This window comes from Phragmites australis, chromosome 4, assembly GCF_958298935.1.
Source record: "Phragmites australis chromosome 4, lpPhrAust1.1, whole genome shotgun sequence".
NCBI lineage: Eukaryota > Viridiplantae > Streptophyta > Magnoliopsida > Poales > Poaceae > Phragmites > Phragmites australis.
The window spans coordinates 35,404,704-35,422,672 of record NC_084924.1 but is presented as its reverse complement, the minus strand read 5'-3'; the positions used below and the strand labels follow the sequence as shown (position 1 = coordinate 35,422,672).

General features: G+C 46.7%; 1 protein-coding gene across 1 annotated transcript; it reads left to right on the top strand.

Moving 5' to 3' along the window:
• The first annotated feature begins 10,760 nt into the window (after positions 1-10,760).
• On the top strand, positions 10,761-12,010 carry LOC133914349 (transcription factor bHLH147-like). Its single transcript, XM_062357466.1, has one exon. The coding sequence runs from the start codon at positions 10,983-10,985 to the stop codon at positions 11,613-11,615; it is 633 nt and encodes a 210-aa protein (XP_062213450.1). The 5' UTR covers positions 10,761-10,982; the 3' UTR covers positions 11,616-12,010.
• The last annotated feature ends 5,959 nt before the right edge of the window (positions 12,011-17,969 follow it).

Sequence of the window (17,969 nt, the reverse complement as noted above, 5' to 3'; positions counted from 1 at the left end):
CCCAAACCAGAGAGAGCAGTTCGTCTTTGCCATGGCCGACCACATTGAGCTCAAGTCCACTCCCAAATCCTTGGAGCATGGTGAGTTACTTATCGATTCCTTATGTCCAGGTGTTTTTAAGCCAATACATCATCTTGACCCTTCTTCATTAGTTCGCTCGACAGAACATATCGTGCCCACCATTTCCTCCCCCGTCGATCTCTGCTGACCGCCACTAAGAAGCTCGGCACCGATGGCATGCTTCAGCGCTACTCTGCCCAATATGCGGCCGAGTCCGAGCGGGAGCGGCAGGTAAGTGGGAGCGGCGGCCAAGCGGGAGCGGCGGCTGAGCGAGAGTGACGGCCAAGTGGGATGTGCTGTGCATGTGCTTTCTCGACGGCCTTCGAGCCGCCGAGCTGGCTTGGATGCCGCTCCCGCCGCCGCTGAATTTTCCCTTTTTTATTATCTAAAAATGACAACTGTGTCGAGTGCACAACCGGTGCTGATACTAGTCGAGTATCAGTGCCGAGTAAAGAGTACCAATTGAAAAATCGGTAGTGGAGCTATTTTTCATCCAGCACTGATGTGCCCTTTTGCAGTAGTGTTTCCGCTAAAACTAAATGAACTTCAACTCTAGCAAGTAAAGGATAAAAAAGAACTTTCGAGTCAATTTTGAATTTTTAATGAGAACTTTCAACTGATTTTGAAATTTCAAACATAATAAATCAAAGAAGAATAACATAGGATCTATAACTTTGATTACAGAAAACAGAGGTTTTAACATGGGATTCTAAACATAAGTGCCAAACACATTCTATTTAGTTGCCAATAATCCAATTTACAAATCTAAGATTTATAAACCTAGCAAACCCTAAAACAAAAACAAGCAACATGGAGGAGACTAGGTCGAAAGCCTATGTCTCCTCCCTAGGTTTTTTCTCGCCAACCGAGGCTACAGTGGCATGACAGACGTGGTAGGCAATGGTGGGCGCGTGGGAGCTAGGAGTTGAAGAGAGGTACGAGGAGGCGACAACACAAGTCTTTCAAGCGATGCTATTGAGAGTGATCTGAAGCCGGAAAGAAGCAATTGAGAAGGATAAGCAGTTGCGCAATGGATCGGGAAAGGTGTCTTCTAGTGCAGTTCAAGCGTCCATGAGTTATGCTTCTCACGAGTGCCCACAAAATAACATTCTCGTACGTAGATCTTGTAAGAGTACATCTTTGGTAGTGGTTATCATTTACACTCATCTCTCGCAATGGACTCCTTTATCGGTGAAACTGACGACGGCCACGTACGTATTACACTTGCACAACCGCACCATGATCGACCACTCCAGAGCGAGTCACTACAGAGGATCGACAAGAGAGAAGCTGAGGGAAATAGTAGGCCGAGTCGAAGGAGAGCTGAAGTGTGGCATCGATTGGCTGGAAGTGCATAGCCCGATGGAGGTGCATTGGCTAGAGAAGCATATGACTTTCAGCCATCGTGGCAGGAGAATTCAGATGCAAGGCATGCGGCCAAACACCAAGGAATGTGTGGTGCTGAATGGGGCATAGATGAGGGGTTTCGAGCGTCGTGGTGCCATCGCGCATGTGGTCCAGATATGTGTGCAAGTGGAGCAATCAGAGTCATGGCTTAGATGTAGGAGTGATTTGGTCAGCACTTTGCATAATAAAAGGAAGAGAAAAATGCCCAGAAAAGGTCGCGGACTCATTGCGGCACAAATCCTCTCCTGAGTGTTCTCTGAACTTCTTCAGTTTTACCATCCCAAAAAAGCCTGAACTTCGTCAGCTTTACAGAATCGTTAGCAGAAAGAGTGTGTGTGTGAGAGAGAGAGAGTTTCTACCAACACACTCAATACCAAAATGAATTCGCACCTTGATCCAACAATTTTCAGGAGCTATTTGAGGAACTGAAGGGATTGCCTCCTTAGCGCTCCTTTGATCACGCGATTCCACTGTTACCCGGGCTGCAACCGATCAATCTCTGGCTATACCACTAAAATTTGGCACAGAAGGACGAGATTGAGTGTAGTCACTGAGATGCTGCAGCAAGGAGTTATTTAGTAGAGCTCGAGCCCGTTTGCATCGCGCGTTTTGCTGGTACAGAAGAAAGATCTGCATTGATCTCCGGTTCCTAAATACTATAACCATCAAGAATAGTATAAGACTGTAGACGATTAGAGGGGTGAATAGACGCATAAATAAATTTTTTGTAGAAATTGATGGTCTTCTCCTATTTTTAAACCCAGTACATCTCAAAATCACATACGAAAGTAAGAGAGATAAGAGTAAATTGCAAGACTTCTAAAACCAATATTCCTCTTAGATGAATGTAAACTCTATATTTCAATTAAGACCATATTAAGAGTTATAGCGCAAGAAACACAAAAAACTCCCAAACACAAGAAAACTAGCCGTCGGAAGAACAAATTCTTCAAGTTAATCGATCTAGAGTATTGGTATGGTTTAAAACTAACTCATATAAGATGATTAACCCTATAGTAAAATGACCCAAAATGAGCAGCTCTCAAGTAAAATGAAAATCAACAAGAAAACACCAAGATCTTACACGAAAACACGAGATCCAAAAGCAGAAGAATAGAAGGAGATGAACTCAAGCATATACAAAACACTCTCTTCATTAAGCTCAGAGGAAAACTCTCTTTTGGCATATTACAAAGTGATTTTTTCACAAAAGCTCTCACCTAAACATAGGCTAAACATTTCTCTCTCCCTCTCTACACAACACAAGTGTAAGGCTCTCAAAACTCTCCAAAAACTCTCAAAGACTCCCTCATTTTCACTATCTCTAACTCTCTATTTATAGGCTTAGGGGGCTTACTTAACCTTTAAGCAATCCCTTCCCTAAACTATTCTTCACTTACACTGCACTTCCACCTACCACGGGATAGTTCCGTCCAAATTTTTCTCCATTCATCGGATGGTCGTAGCGCTTCATGCCTTAGCCTCGCCTCGACGCAAGCTTCGCGATGATATCACGTGCACTTCATCCTCCCGCGGTCTTTGCGGCCAAATTGGGAAACCGCTCTGCACACTTCTCAAAGAGAGTCTTCTGATGTCATCGTGTGTCTTCCATCTTGCAACCTTGATCACCAGAAAGTCTCCCGCTCCAGATCCCTTGGGTTGCCTTGTCACTTGCACTAACATCTCTTTCGCTTAACTATGTTAACACACTGTCTCCATCCTCCATTTCACGCTTTGTTTGACCTCCACATGTACAACTATGATCACCCTCAACTCTGCCCAGCTCACTCGATCATATGGCACCAAGCTTCCCTCTTAGCCCCAATCTTCCCGCCGTCAAAACCTAGTTGCATCCACCACCTATACATCATGAGATAAGCAAACATTTATTTCCAACACCATTTAACTCCATCACAAGTTAGTCGAAAACAAAATCCTTGTAGAAATGACACATCACTACAAAATCGTGAACACCTGGATGATCCGGTGTTCACTCCTCTTGAGCGTCGGATCATCTGGCATGTTCAACTTGGCAGACTAGGCTACTTGAAATCCTCTCTGCAAGACGACATGTATTCATGCTTATCGTCAGACCATCCGGCGTATTTGTTCTTTCTGAAACCCATTTTGTACCCTCTCTGGAAAAATTACTTCGGCGTACACATTTCCCATCGCCGGACTATCCGATGTATACAAGTCTACCAGAGCTAATTTGCAACCTCTGTGCAAGAAAAGCTCCGACGTTCGTTGATGCCCAACGCTGAGCCATATATATGCACTTCAATTTTTGCTTCTTCGTTGAAATGCTCTAGTGTATACTATATATGAACGCGGATCATCCAGCGAGTTCATTTTCTTCAGCGCAAGATCATCCGACATTTACAATTTTCCTGGATTTGGTCATAAAACACGCCAGCTTCATTTTCTCTGCAACTTTTATAAGTTATAATCATAATTGCAGTTCATAACCATGCCTATACAATCTCAAAATTATGATACCAAATTAACACCATTGTCAATCACTCATCACATATGAATCAAGACACATTTTAACTTGGTTTCTTAATCTCCCCCTTGATGAGTACATTGACAACTTCACATAGCACAAATAATTTGATTTGAAGAAAACCTAAGAAGCTCATCCAAGTGATCAAGAACTCAAGAAAGAGTAAAAGAAGATGTCACTTAGCATAAGAAGATTGCAAAAACTCGAAGGTTGCCATGAAAACTCAAATGCCCCCTTTTTGATGAATGCATAGGTTCATTATAGCATATTTTCTCCCTTTTTCATTTATGCAAGATTATTTGTTTATAGCATATTTTCTCTCCTTTTGGCAATGCAAACATCAAGGACAAAAACAGCATGTAATGCATGAATATGCAATCCTAATGAGCTTTCACAAGTATACCACAAAGCATTTGCAAGAGCTAGAAACTTCAAAGAGCTATGAAGAGTGGAATGAGGAGCTCCCAATTGCACAAATACTCGAAAAGATACATCTACACAAGAACATTAAGCTACACAAGCTAAACTAAAGAATTATTGGTGTATTTAGGTTCACATAGCTGAATCATATTAAATAAGATCACCACATAAGCATCCACTCGTGCTAAACAATACAAGCATTAGAACTAGCCAACTTCAATCTCAAAATAGGCAAACAAGCATTCAGTACAGAAGGCTTTGCAAACGCTCACATATGAAATCAAAACTTAGTTAGATTAAGTAATTAAAACAAAATTGATCAACAAGCAATTTGTGGTTGAAGTCGATGCTTCTGACAAGGGATCGGTGTCGTGCTCATGCAGGAAAGGCATCCCGTGGCATTCTTGAGCAAGGCACTAGGACCTCGGACTCAGGGCTTATCCACTTTTGAGAAGGAAACTCTTGCCATCTTAATGGATGTGGAGCAATGATGCTCATATCTGCAACACTCCGAGTTTATGATTAGAACCAATCAAAAGAGCATAGTACATCTGAAACAATGGAGGATCAGAACTCCTAATTAAATTACTTGGGATGCAGTACCAAGGTGCATATGCATTGTCTCTCTGTTAGCAGGACAAGAGTGAGGAATTGATAGGTGTCTCAACATGTGTTCCAGTGTGGCTTGAGCAAATTCAGAAGGGGTATCAAGAGGATCAACATTCACAACAACTCTTGAGAAAGCTGACAGAAGAACAATTGCAGAATGGACTCATACGCTATAATGGTAGAATTTGGGTGGGGAGTAGTGAGACCGTCCAACAAATTTTGCTGAAGGCACTACATGATGGTGCAGTAGGTGGTCATTCGGGGATTGAGGCCACCTATAAGCGAGCTAAAGTCTGTTTGCAGCAAAATTTGTTGGAGCCTGATCTTGCCATTGTCTAACGATTCAATTGCTGGACGATGGGCTGAAGATGGAGGAAATGATTAAGAGATACATTGCAACAAATTTTGCTGAAGGCACTACATGATGGGCCAAAGATGGAGGAAATGATTAAGAGATACATTGGAGCCTGATCTTGCCAGATCCCATAGGCTACTCCAACCACTACTCGTGCCTGACCATGCGTATAGATGGTGACACTAGACTTCATCGAATGTTTGCCATTGTCTAACGATTCAATTGCATCATGGTAGTGGTAGACAAGTTCTCCAAGTATGCATATTTTTTTGCCACTATCACATCCCTTCACTGCTACGCAAGTCGACATGGTTTACATAGATCAGGTGTCCAAGCTTCATGGCCTCCCTCAGTCTCTGGTTTCTAATCATGATAGGATCTTCACTAGCATGCTGTGATGAGAGCTATTCCGAATGGTACAAACTCAACTGTGGATGAGCTCGACGTATAACCCACAGTCCGATGGTCAGACAGAATGGGTGAACCCGTGCTTGGAGATGTATTTACACTGCTTTGTGCACACTTGCCCGCGACAATGGAGCTTGTGGTTGGCTCTGGCCAAGTTCTAGTATAACACATCATACCACACCGCATTTTGGAGAACTCCATTTGAGGTGCTTTATGGCCATCCGCCATGCCAATTTGAAATCGTGGACACCATAGCATGTAGAGCACTGAATTTGGCCAACTGGATGCGGGAATAAGAGAAGATTTGAAAGGGAGTTGCAATGGGTGATTGGGTGTTTCTAAAGATCCAACCCTACATTCAGACTTCAGTTGCCCGATGAGCTAACCACAAAATAGTTTTTTGTTACTTTGGTCCTTTTCAGGTGATGCAGCGGGTTGGTGTGGTGGCGTAAAAGTTGAAGATGCTAGATGAGTGCATGATTCGTCCCGCCATACATGTGTCTCAATTGAAGCATGCTCTCCCTCCATCAGTACAGAGCGTGTGACAACTTCCAGTGATTCCATAAGAGCTTCGGGAGACTCAGGTGCTGGAGCGCCGCCTTTACAAGAAAGGGGCTAGAGCCGCTGCTCAGGTAGGCTTGCGATGGACAGGATTGCCGGAGTCGTTTTCAATTTGAGAAGATCCGGAAGCTTTGAAGCATCGGTTCCCGCATATGCCGGTTTGAGGACAAGCCGACTCTGAAGGGGGAGGGAGTGCCACTGTAGATGGACCGATAAGAGAGAAGCCGAGGGCAACAATATGAGTGGGTGGTAGGCTAGCAGAGTTGTCGTGAAGTATTTGTATGGCGAGGAGAGAAGAAAGATGCGTGATTTGTGTACTGAAATAAACCTTGAACTCTCTTCCTTTGGAACCCCCAATCCCAATTCCCGTCTTTCCAGTCCCAAATTGCTCGTTCTTGTGACAGCGAGTTAAGATACCAGACAAATAAAAGTACATCTACCAAGCTGGGAGGCCAGACGCCCTGTCTCGCGAGCATAGTCGCAGGCGGTGGACGCGATGGTAGCTTAGCTCAGATACAGCCTCCGGGGCAACTCCAATAGCTCCGATAGGGCTGCCTAAACGGCGAACGCCGCCCTGCGCCCGCGAGGACGCGAGCGACACGCCGACAACCCGACCCTGACGCGCCTGCGACCCCTCACAGCCGTCCGCCCGTACGTTCGTCCTTGCTCCACGTCACATGATCTCATTACGCCGCTGCCGAACGAGGCAGACCGTGAGCCGCGCGCGTAAATGCCCGTACAGGCGTCGCCCCGGCCCCGGCCCGGGCCACGCTATCGCTGGCACGCGCGCGCGCCATGAATTACGAATAGTGCCGGCCTCGTTGCATTCATGCGTGGCCTGCCTTTACTGATTCGTGTGGTTCTGCATGCTACGTTGGCGATGCATCATTGCTGCTTACCGTGCTGGCTAGCTCGTACCACTAGTTGAGGATGTATCATGGCAACGTTGAGGCACCAGGGCTTCTTGTCGTCCGCACCCGACCAATCCATTGCCTTGATATGTTCGGCGCTCGATCGTTCGTTTTTCTCTCTCTGCATCAGCGTTCGGAAGGGATGCGTATGTGCATGATCCCATCATGCATCATGCATGCAGGTCATCCGTTCGAGACGTCGAGTACTGTGTTGGCGCATGACTGGTGCATGGATGCTTAATTGCGTATTCGGTGTTCTTGGCCGTCTGCAGTCGATCCAACCCAAATGCAGGGGTGATTTCTGTTACCTTTGTTTTGTCCAATTGATACCAGTAGTATTTGATCTGGACCATTCATTGAATGGTCAGACGACCCAGATGGTTTCAGTGCCTAGTCCAAACCCAACCCAGTAGGAATAGAACAGCAGCAGCAGATTGGGAAGCTTCTCCCCGTTTAATTTCTGTGTGACGTAGAAAGGTGCAGCGGCTAGCGGCAGTGAGCCAGTGACACTCATGTGGCTCCCCATTAAGAAGCAATGGTGGCGTATTTAATTAGCCGATTGGTCCAGAACTATCCAAGGCAACATCGAAGTGACGCTTGATTTATGCCTAGCTACTTACCTGTTTCAGTTCTCGCGGAGAGTAGATCGGTAAGTACTAGTATGACGTTAGCAGTGAGTTTGGAGGCAGTCCATTCGCCCTTTTGCCATGTCAGTTGCTCCTGATGTATTGATACTTACATTGTTTCTCATTCTTATTTTTGTATGCTCTTCTGTCCCCAAATATACATCGATCCGCTCAGAAGACAGGAATCGCTCAAGAGCCACGCATGTGCATGGCGGAGGATGGTGCAAACAAAACAAATGAGCTGGTAACTAGATTACCAGCTGTAAGGACGGGAGGGAGCAGGCATGCGTGCAGTCTATAGATAGGCTTTGGGATTTAAAACACGTACGCCCCTGCAGCAGAGCATGCAGACGTTTTAAAGAAAAACACGCTCGAATCACGACGGCGACGGCGAGCGTACGAGCGGCTCGGGCTTGCTTTCAGCTAGTTTACGCTTACCGAGGCTGCCATTTGACTTTGCAAGGCCATTAAAGGTTCGGCAGCCGCCTCATAAAATGGGGACGGGCATCCACGCCCCCATGCATCTTTTACACGGCCAAGCAAGGCTGATTTGATACACCATGGAACGCGCATGACATGAACCGTTGTAGTTACATGGTTCAAATACAAATTCTGCTCATACGAAAAAGTTACTACCAACCGGTTACCAGTAAGCGTGATTGCTAGCGGCACTCACCACGCGGTTAAAATTCGACACGCATGCTGTGCCATCGAGCTCTGGGGTTTTCAACTAAACAGACAACTACAAATAAAATTCATTCTTCCACCTAAGCAAACCAACAAATTAGAGGATAAGTACGCGTTAGAAAAAAAAAAGAGGGGAACAATTTGAGGAACAAGACACGAATGATTTAGCCCAGTTGAGCCGCGCGGGGTTGCTTGCGCCGAGCAACGTCCTCGCATGTGACCCGCCCCCCCTGGCTCCATGTTACAGTGTGATCGGCCCCCGGCTCCCATGAGGTGAGGAACATGCTAACACATGCTACGCTACCGCTACTACTGCTGGTCCTTCGCAAAGCAACACTAGCGCCGGCGTGTACTGCTCCCTAATGATGGCTAAGCGTAGCACTAGCATCGGATCACTCGCTGGCGACCTAAACAAAATACTACTACGTAGCAGGAGCCACACAATTATACCACGCCTACGCCCAAAAAAAATGCGATGCCTAGGATGTGTTGGAGCCACCGCTTGATCTGGACAGTGACCGGATCCACACTGTTAGCGGTGCAGATAACTATGACGCCCACGTCTCTCGGTCCTCCTCAAGACTAGCTGTTTAGTCAGTAGTTAGCTGATCGGCTCATCCATTGTACATGTATTTATACACGATATCATCGATCAATACGGTTGTGGTTGCGATCATTTGCTCCTCAAACCTCTTGCACACACTACTGGGCACTATGTCTCTCTTGTAGTAGTAGCTCACAAGGATGTTACAAAGGCTGACGCATCTGCTGTTAATTAACCTTGTCATTTACATGGTAGTAGTGTGGGCAAGTTCTTGATGGGGACATAAAAATGAAACCTTTTTGGGTGGCATTGGATCGGATCATTCACTGCCCGACTCTCACTCTAGCAAATGGGGAGCTCTAGCATAGCAAGAACCCCACTATGATGAAGCATGCAACTCTCAGTTGAAAGAGGCGGGGTCTGAAGAAAACCAAGAGCTCCCCCCCCCCCTCACCCACCCGCCCGCTTCCTACTGTACAGTTGAGTGAAAACACAAAAGTTATCTGTCGCAGCTGGCCACCACTGAGACACCATGGCGGGTGAGGTTTATAGTTCGGGTTTTGCGGTTGGGTGAGGGGGCAAACTTAGAGGGATGCACTAGAGATGGCAAACTCCTCAACAGCTAAATGATGGTGGATACGAGGGAGCATCCCGGCCGGTATGACCCTGTTGCTGTCCACAGGATGCTTTGAGAGAAGGCTGATCTCATGGAGGCGGCAGTGACACCGTCGGTCATGATGGCGAAGGACCGGCGGTGGGCATTGCTAGTGGCAGGAGATCTGAAAAAACATCAGGTTAGCGCAGCGGAGGGTGATGATGACTTCCACTGCTAGAGATGGGAGGAGGATGGGCATGCGAGATAGACGGTGTCACTTGTGTTTTTCATTTTCAGTCGGTTGATTATTAGTTCCCTCCTTTTTTTTGCCGTGAGCATTATACATGAGAATTGACATGTCTAAAAGGAGTAAAAAATCTAGAAAGTCAACATTGATAAATCATGAACAAGCGTAGACGGTATGCCATTGATTTGCACAATCAGATGAAATACCACGCGATACGCTAACTGCACGGTACGTCATTGTCATGCAAAGTTTCACACCAGCACAAGAACAGAAAGAGATCACTGCACTTGCTCTCAAGCACAAGGCCATCATGTCCATGCGATCCCTACACCTCCGTGATCCAATTGGTGGGCACGGAGCCAGAAAGTCCAAACCCAGTGGACCTCATAATGAGCTGCTTACTCCCACCAGTGTAGGGATGCAAAATGGATTAGAGCAAAAGGAAAAAACCGAGACGAGGGGATGTCGCTTACCCTTAGGTTATCTCCAACCGAATTATTTCATGTTTCTGTTCATTTTGCAGATTCTCGTTCTCTTCATTATTCTAATAATTTTTTTTTACGATTTTCATCACGAAAAGATTTTCATCTTCATTCCTTTTATTTTAAGATTCTATAATTTCACTTCACGAATCAGCTCTAAGTAAACTGTTAGAGATATGATAAAAATAAAAAAATAAGAAGAAAGAATCAGAAAAAAATAAAATAAAAGAAATATGATTAGCGATCGTCTTCACATGAGCGGCAAAAAAAAAGGCCAGAAAATCCCAAGAAGAGGATCACAGGAGGGAGCGGAGCATTCAGCACCATGAGCGTTACCATTTGCCAGCGCCAAGCCGCCAACCCCCCCTTATATTCCCCCAACCTCCCACCTCCGTCTCCACCCACATCTCGTTCCACCACCCCTCTCCTTCCCCTACCCCGAGCCCCAGCTCAAGAAGGAGAAATCCTCAGATCACAGTTCGTCCAATCCAGCTCGTTCTCCTGCGCACCCAATCCATCAAAAGTTCTGTTCTTTTTTTGCAAGAATTCTTGGTGCGCGCGGCAATGGCGTCCACGTCGAGCTCAACGGCGGTGGAGGAGAGGGGGCGGAAGCGGAAGCGCAGCGCTGGTGGGGAGTCCACGGCGGCCGCGCCGGCGGAGGCGCAGCCGTTCAAGTGGCGGACGCGGCGGGTGCACGAGGTCTACTCGTCCAACCTCCTCGAGGCGATCCGCTTCGTTCGCGCCGGGTTTTCTTCTGCCGCCGCGGCGACGGCGACGGCGACCCAACCGCGCAGCAGGGCTGTGCGCGAGGCGGCAGACCGCGCGCTCGCAGTCGCGGCGCGAGGGCGCACGCACTGGAGCCGCGCAATCCTCGCCTCCCGCCGCCGCCGCCTCCAGGCCGTACGCCGCGCGCGCCTCCGCAACCCCACCTCCCCGCCTTCGCGCCACGCCCCCGCCGCCGACGCCGCCTCGGCGCAGGGGAGCGGCACAAAGACGCCGCCGCTGGCGAGGAAGGCGAAGGTGCTGGGGCGGCTAGTGCCCGGCTGCCGGAAGCTGCCGTTCCCGGCTCTCCTCGCCGAGGCCTCAGACTACATCGCGGCGCTCGAGATGCAGGTCCGCGCCATGACGGCCCTCGCCGAGGCGCTCTCCGCCGTCTCCTCCTCCTCCCCCAACGGCGGCTCCTCCTCGCCAGCGTGACCCAAGCTTCATGATTCGTGCATGCGTTGTAAATTTTTCCTCTTATCCCCCCTTGAATTTTTCCTCTTATCCCCCCTTGAATTTTTCCTCTTATCCCCCCTTGAATTTTTCCTCGGGATTTGTTAACCTCTAGCTCCCTCTCTCCCTCCCCTAGTGTACTTTGTCGTGTTGTTTCTCTCGGTCTCAATTGGGTGAGCGGTTAGTGTGATGACGGCGAATGATGATGGCGTTCCAGTGATTAACCCGTGCTCTAATGTAGTAGAAGACGTAGGCCACAGTGGTTTTGTAGTCTCCTCCCTTTCAGCTCAGGGTTCTTTTGTAGGTTGGATTGTTCTTGTTCTCTTCTGCTTCGATCGCGCTCTGATAAAGGCATCTTGAAATGCTCATTCAGCTCACATCGTGTACAGTGTGTTCTTTCATGTGCTTCTTGCTCAGCCTCATGTACCGTAATCTTCTACTACTTGTAAGTTCCACAGTGCTGGTACCATCTCTTAATCACAATTGCTCTGTACTTCGATACAGTAACAGAGAAACCTGAAATGATGCTCGGGCTTTTTGTGTTGGTAAACGCGAACGGCGAGGCCTTCATGACTTGCCCGTGATCCGAAGGCCGAAGCTACTCCCCTGATAAACTGGCGTACTCGAGTTCGAGTAAAGCTCAAAGAGGTTTACTCGATCCAACAAGGCAACAGGTTTACTCGATCCAACAAGGCAACAGATCTCTCAGATTGGAACCAACAGTAACGCTCCGAGTGCCCCAAATCGTACGATCACAAAGCCAATTTTTCCATAGACCCGTGTTCCGGCAAAGCTAGAGAGACCAGAGTGGTCATCGCAAAAGTGAGAAAGAAAAGATCAGAGGAGTGGTACGTGATTCCTTATTTCGAACTTGAAACATGAAATGTTGCAACGTGAGGGCACTAAATGGCACGTGGCCGACCCGAGCGGCATGCCCGGTTGAAACCCTCGGGGCCCACTTGCAGTGACAAAACTGTGGGTCCGTCCGGCCCTTAATCTCGGAAGTATATTTCATAGACATAGACCTATAAAAAAACTCTATTATGTAATGATACGTGTTCACTTCCTATCTCTTCTCTTCAGTCTAGTTATTGGATCACGAAATAGATGACGTAAATAGTATCTTAAGAGAGTCTTTTTGACAGAGACCTATAGAATTTGCTTCCCTTGACCTCACGTTCACATGCCGCTAAAAACATCTCATGGACAGTAAAGACGAGGCACAGCGGTCATCCGATTCTACGGCTTCTTTCCTTTCTTCACTCACGTCGCATTCATCGGCCCACCGTAACGGACTTCGGTTAGCGAAAAGTACGGTCCTGCCCTTGCACTACACGACGGAGGAGCGCCGGTGCACCGTCGTGGGCCGCGGGCGACGGTGGGAGGCTACAGGCCTAGGTTGAACTAGCTCTTAGGTGCGTTTGGTTGTAGAAACAGATTGGATGGGATAGCATTATCTTTGTTTTTTAAGATGGGATGATATAATATTTTGTTTGGTTGGATAAATATGATGAGTTAGTTTTCTATTTGATTGGTGGATAAGAATGGATAAGATGAACTAATTTTTTGTTTAGTTATATGAATTGTATGAGTTAAGTTAGTTGTAAATTAGTACATCACATTAGAAGAATATTAGAAATATTTCTAAATTCTTGAAAATTTATTTGAAGTATTAAAAATTGCTAAAAGTTATAAAAGTATATTTATTTAAAAATTTTTAATTAAATATTGGCTTAAGATTTTTAGATCAAACTAATTAAAATGGATTGCTAGTAAGCCCTAATTTACTTATAAAAATATTTAGAAATTTTAAACTACACTTATACTCTAAATAAAATCGAAAATTAAATGAAATATATGAACACATACCTACAAACAACAGGCTAGCAACAGCGTGACCGTCTCAGCGAACGACCTGGATCTGGATGGCTTCGTCCGGCTCATTTTTCCGGATCAACTCATCCAAGTTTTGAAGAAATCCCGAGCGATCCCACAAACCAAACAGGCAAAACAAAAAAAAAATGGACAGGACGATCCCGAGCGATCCCATCCGCCCCTCCGGTGCGTCAGCGAGCGGCTCCCCCTGTGCGTCGGGGTGAGGCCTCCACGTGGTCCGTACGGGTGGCGGAGCACGGGGAGGCCGCGACGTGGCGGCCGTCCGATTGTCCCGTCGCCATCGCTCCTCCAGGTTGGGCGTGCCGCTCCTAGCGGTAGCGCTAGGCTGTGCGCGCCACGCGGCTCTGTGAAAAGCCGCGTGCCACGTATCATGATTCGTGCGTCCCGCATCAATGCCGCCCCTGGACTGCGCCCTTCTCTTCTCTGCTCTGCTCCGCTCCTACTCCTACTCCTACTCCCACTCCCGGCCTGTATGCATGCGCTGTGACGATGCATCCTCTATTCCTTCGTCCCTCTGCAGCCGGCCCGTCCTTTTGTATCTAGTACCGCAAGCTTGCTTTGCCACCCGTCTCGTCCAATAGGAAGTGACGGCATATGTTGGCCGCGCGCAAGAGCCACGCCAAGCCATCGGTCAATCACATTTTCTTCTTCGAAACGGGCTTCCCTTTCCATTCGAAACGAAGCGGAAGTCCATAGTTCTTACAGCAGTTTCGAGATAGAGAAATCTGGCAATCACTTGCCAGGTTCCAGTGACCGTGACGTGGATGCCTGACATAGGTAAACACGTGATTTGTTGTATGTAATGGGAGATTACTAAGACTACTTTTTGTAGGAATTTTATTTTCATTTAATGAGGTGCTATATCAGTATTTTTTATGATGTGAGAAGCTAATTAAAAAGAGAGATCAAAATAGTTTTATCTAGATGAAACTACCTGGACATGAAGTCTAACATCTAATGAGTCTCGCATGAAGAGCGTATGAACCAACAAAATAAAACTATACATTGAAGATGATTGTTCCAGTTGTCAATTTATTATTATCTTATTGATATGACACTCTTAGAAATAACATTATGAAATTCCTCATTGAGAGTAGTCTAAGAAATCATCACTTACGGGGGAGAGGTCACTGTGTCCATCGACAATGATATAGTAGTTGTTGCTTTCTCCTCGCCGCTTGTCGTGTTGGATAAGAAGATATGGTTGGTGGTATCTTGGTGGCACTGCAACCTTAGTTGAAGACTTGTTGTCTAGTAGCTCAGGGGTATGTTTGTTTATTGTTTTTGCTTTTAGTTTTTCTAAAAAGTTATATTTTTGGTTTTTTTAAAAGTTGTTTCTAAATTTTAGTTGTTGATTTTTATAATTTTTTTTAACTTATCAGCACATAACTTTTCAGAAAAACTATTCTTAGATTCTAGTTTATTTTCTTCATAAATAGGATTCTAACTTTTCCAGAAATCATTTTTCAGTAATCATGTTTGTTTGGGTTTTTGGTACCAAAAAAGCTAGAGACAAAAATAGCAAACAAACATTACCTTAGATTTGTTGTTCATTAGTCTTGGTTTCACATGCTTTGATGTTTCTGTCCTCTCTCTGGGACTGTGCTTAGGGATGATAATGGATCGGGTTGGAGTTAGATGGAGCAAAATCACTTCCGACCTAAAACCCAACATTCCCAACTCAACCTACAGCCCAAAACGACAAACATGCGAAATTTAAGACCCGCACCCGCACCAGCCGGGTGCCCATAGGTTTTCAGGCGCCCGTCGGGTCAGAGAGGCTCATCCCGCTACGATGGTGAGGAGGCGATGCAGGGCGGCACAGAGGCTAGGGAGGGGCGACGATGTCCTGTGAAGGTGTGGCGCCGTGGCTGATCGGGAAGGCAAGGGAGGAGGACAACGGTGTGGAGGCGGGGCGACCAGGCAGGGAGGTTGTGGTCGGGCGGGGAGGCCAGGGTGGCAGCGCAGTGTCACGGTGGTGGACTAGCGGGGAGACAAGATAGGGAGGCCAGGGAGGGGGGGTGCCGCCGTGACGGGGAGGTGGGCGACAAGGAGGTTGGGGAGGGACGACGATCGGGTTAGGAGGACGAGAGGCCGTGGAGGCGGGGTCGCTAAACCAGGAGGGGAGGCCGGTGAGGGGCAACGGCGGGGAGACTGAGGAGGGGCGTCGTTGCACGGATCTGGAGAGAGCGCTTGCCCATCATCACCAATAGGAGAGAGATAGTGCTCAGAGAGAGAGAGGCGAGAGAGTCACAGTGTGAGAGAAAGAATAGGAGAGGGAGATGGATCGGGTGCCCACAAGTCACCCATAGGATCAAGTATAAACTCGAATCTGACCTGCTACAGTTTCAGATATCTGACCCACCAAACTTATGAACAGAATTTTATACCCGAACTCGCACCCGTGAGTGTAAAACCTGTAAAGATCTGAATCTACGGGCCTGACGGCCAACCCTAACTATATTCATAGGATATATAGGCAGATAGTATGCTTGCTTGGAGGTCTTAACTCCGTAAACTGTTTTGCTGAGAACCTAGAAAAGGTCTAATTTCTCGCTGAAAATGGAGTACATCTAAGCTTCGTTCAAACCTCCTGAATTAAACTCCACTCCATTTAAAAAGAACAAAAACTTTTGTTGATCTCAAACTGAGACCAGAGGACGTACCCAAGCAGGGCCAGATGGAGCATGAATTAGACAGGCCCCCCATGATTGATGCTCGCATTAGATTGCAGTCGCTTCAAGACGGCCAACGAACGAAGTAACCGGCGCGACCACTTTATTTGTTTTCTCGTCACGTCGGGCCCCACATCAAGTCTGCGACGCCAGGAGCCATGTGGGATGCCTGGCCATGAACGTGGTCCCGACTCCCGACCCGGCCCTGTTTGTTGTGCGTTCCCTCCCCCTTTTCCATCGGGTCGGAGTGGTGGCATGACACCGCCGCGCCGCTTTACTTTCGTCCCACTTTTCCCTCTCACTGCAAGTGGGCCCGTCTTTACCGATTTTCTCCCTCTGGTTTTAAACGGATTTTCTATTCTCTTTGACAGAGGAAAACCAAAACGGAAACCGTGGAGACGCCCACCACGTGGGTGGATAATTCCCGGGCCCACCCGCTGGACAACTACAAAGGATTCATTTAGATAGCCAGCGACTTTGGAGCTTCTAATTAGCTGAGTAAACGATTGTAACTATTAAATTTTGTTATTTGATTTTTATAATAAATTTAGTTTTTTACATAACTTAAAATGGAAAAGTCAACCAAAACCTATTTCTTAACTTTTAATTTATTTTAGTCACAACTTCTTTAGTCAGCTAAAAGCTACCGAAAGCTAGCGACATAAGCCCGCTATTTAGATAGGTTCCGGCTTTTTTCAAATATAAACTTGGAAAAATCTTGGGTGGCTTGGCGCCTTTTGCGGCTGACGTGGTCTCTGGCCTTCTTCCAGCAAAGTCCCTGGCCTCGTCGCAGGAGTCACTAGGATCTTTCTCTGCATTCTGAAATGCCCATGGCAGCCAGGGTCAGGCTAGCGGCCGGAATCTTTATCAGCGCGTCGTATGTATTTGGCGTTGATGACTTGATTAGACCACGCTGTCATTCAGTGTAGCATTGATGGGAAATTATGTAAGGTGTTTCTGCCTTTTGATTGGTCCGATCCAAATATAATCTGGATCCAGATCAGGGTTTAGTCACACAACATTATCTCTGTTCAGCTCAGATTCTCTTGCCCTATCACCAATCGCATGCAGCGACAGCGTGCAGCGGATTCTTGTCCATGCAATTTGACGCATGTATACGACACGCGGACGGATATGCCTGTCACGCTGTCGAACGTCTGTTTTATTTTTTTTAATATATACGAGCTAATCAATCGTACAGTCTAAAGCTAGCACGTATATATAGGGTGTGTTTGCATAGAGTTGTATTGGTATAGTTTGGTTATAGAAGCAAGTTGAGTGAAATTATATTTATTAAAAAATAAGTGTTTGATTAGTTGTATCTGTTTGGATAGGTTGAACTGAATTTCTATTTGATCGATCGAATCTGAGATCATATAAGTAGATATAAAAGTTGAAATTATGATTAATTACTCGTATAAAATAATTTTATGATACTGATAATTAGACCCGTATGCACATACGATGCAAAGTGAAGCTTCCGAGCTATGCTAAAGTTATATATATATCAGACCAAACTAGAATAATATATAGATGCACACAATCAAATATGCTCTTTTAAGATTATACAAATCTATTGTATCAGACTTAAGGCAAATTTAAGCCACCAAACACGCCCATATATTCCCATCTGAAACTGAGCTGTTACTAAAAGGCCAGTGGTGGTGTCTCTCGCATGCACGTTGCATGCTGGCGACGGCATGCAGCTGCAGGGCCAGGGGCCAGGGCGGCAGGCAGGCACGTGAAGGGGAGTACGAACGCGACC

Bases quoted from the DNA above. Each gene is read 5' to 3' on its own strand.
- LOC133914349 (XM_062357466.1), top strand. From the start codon at position 10,983: ATGGCGTCCACGTCGAGCTCAACGGCGGTGGAGGAGAGGGGGCGGAAG.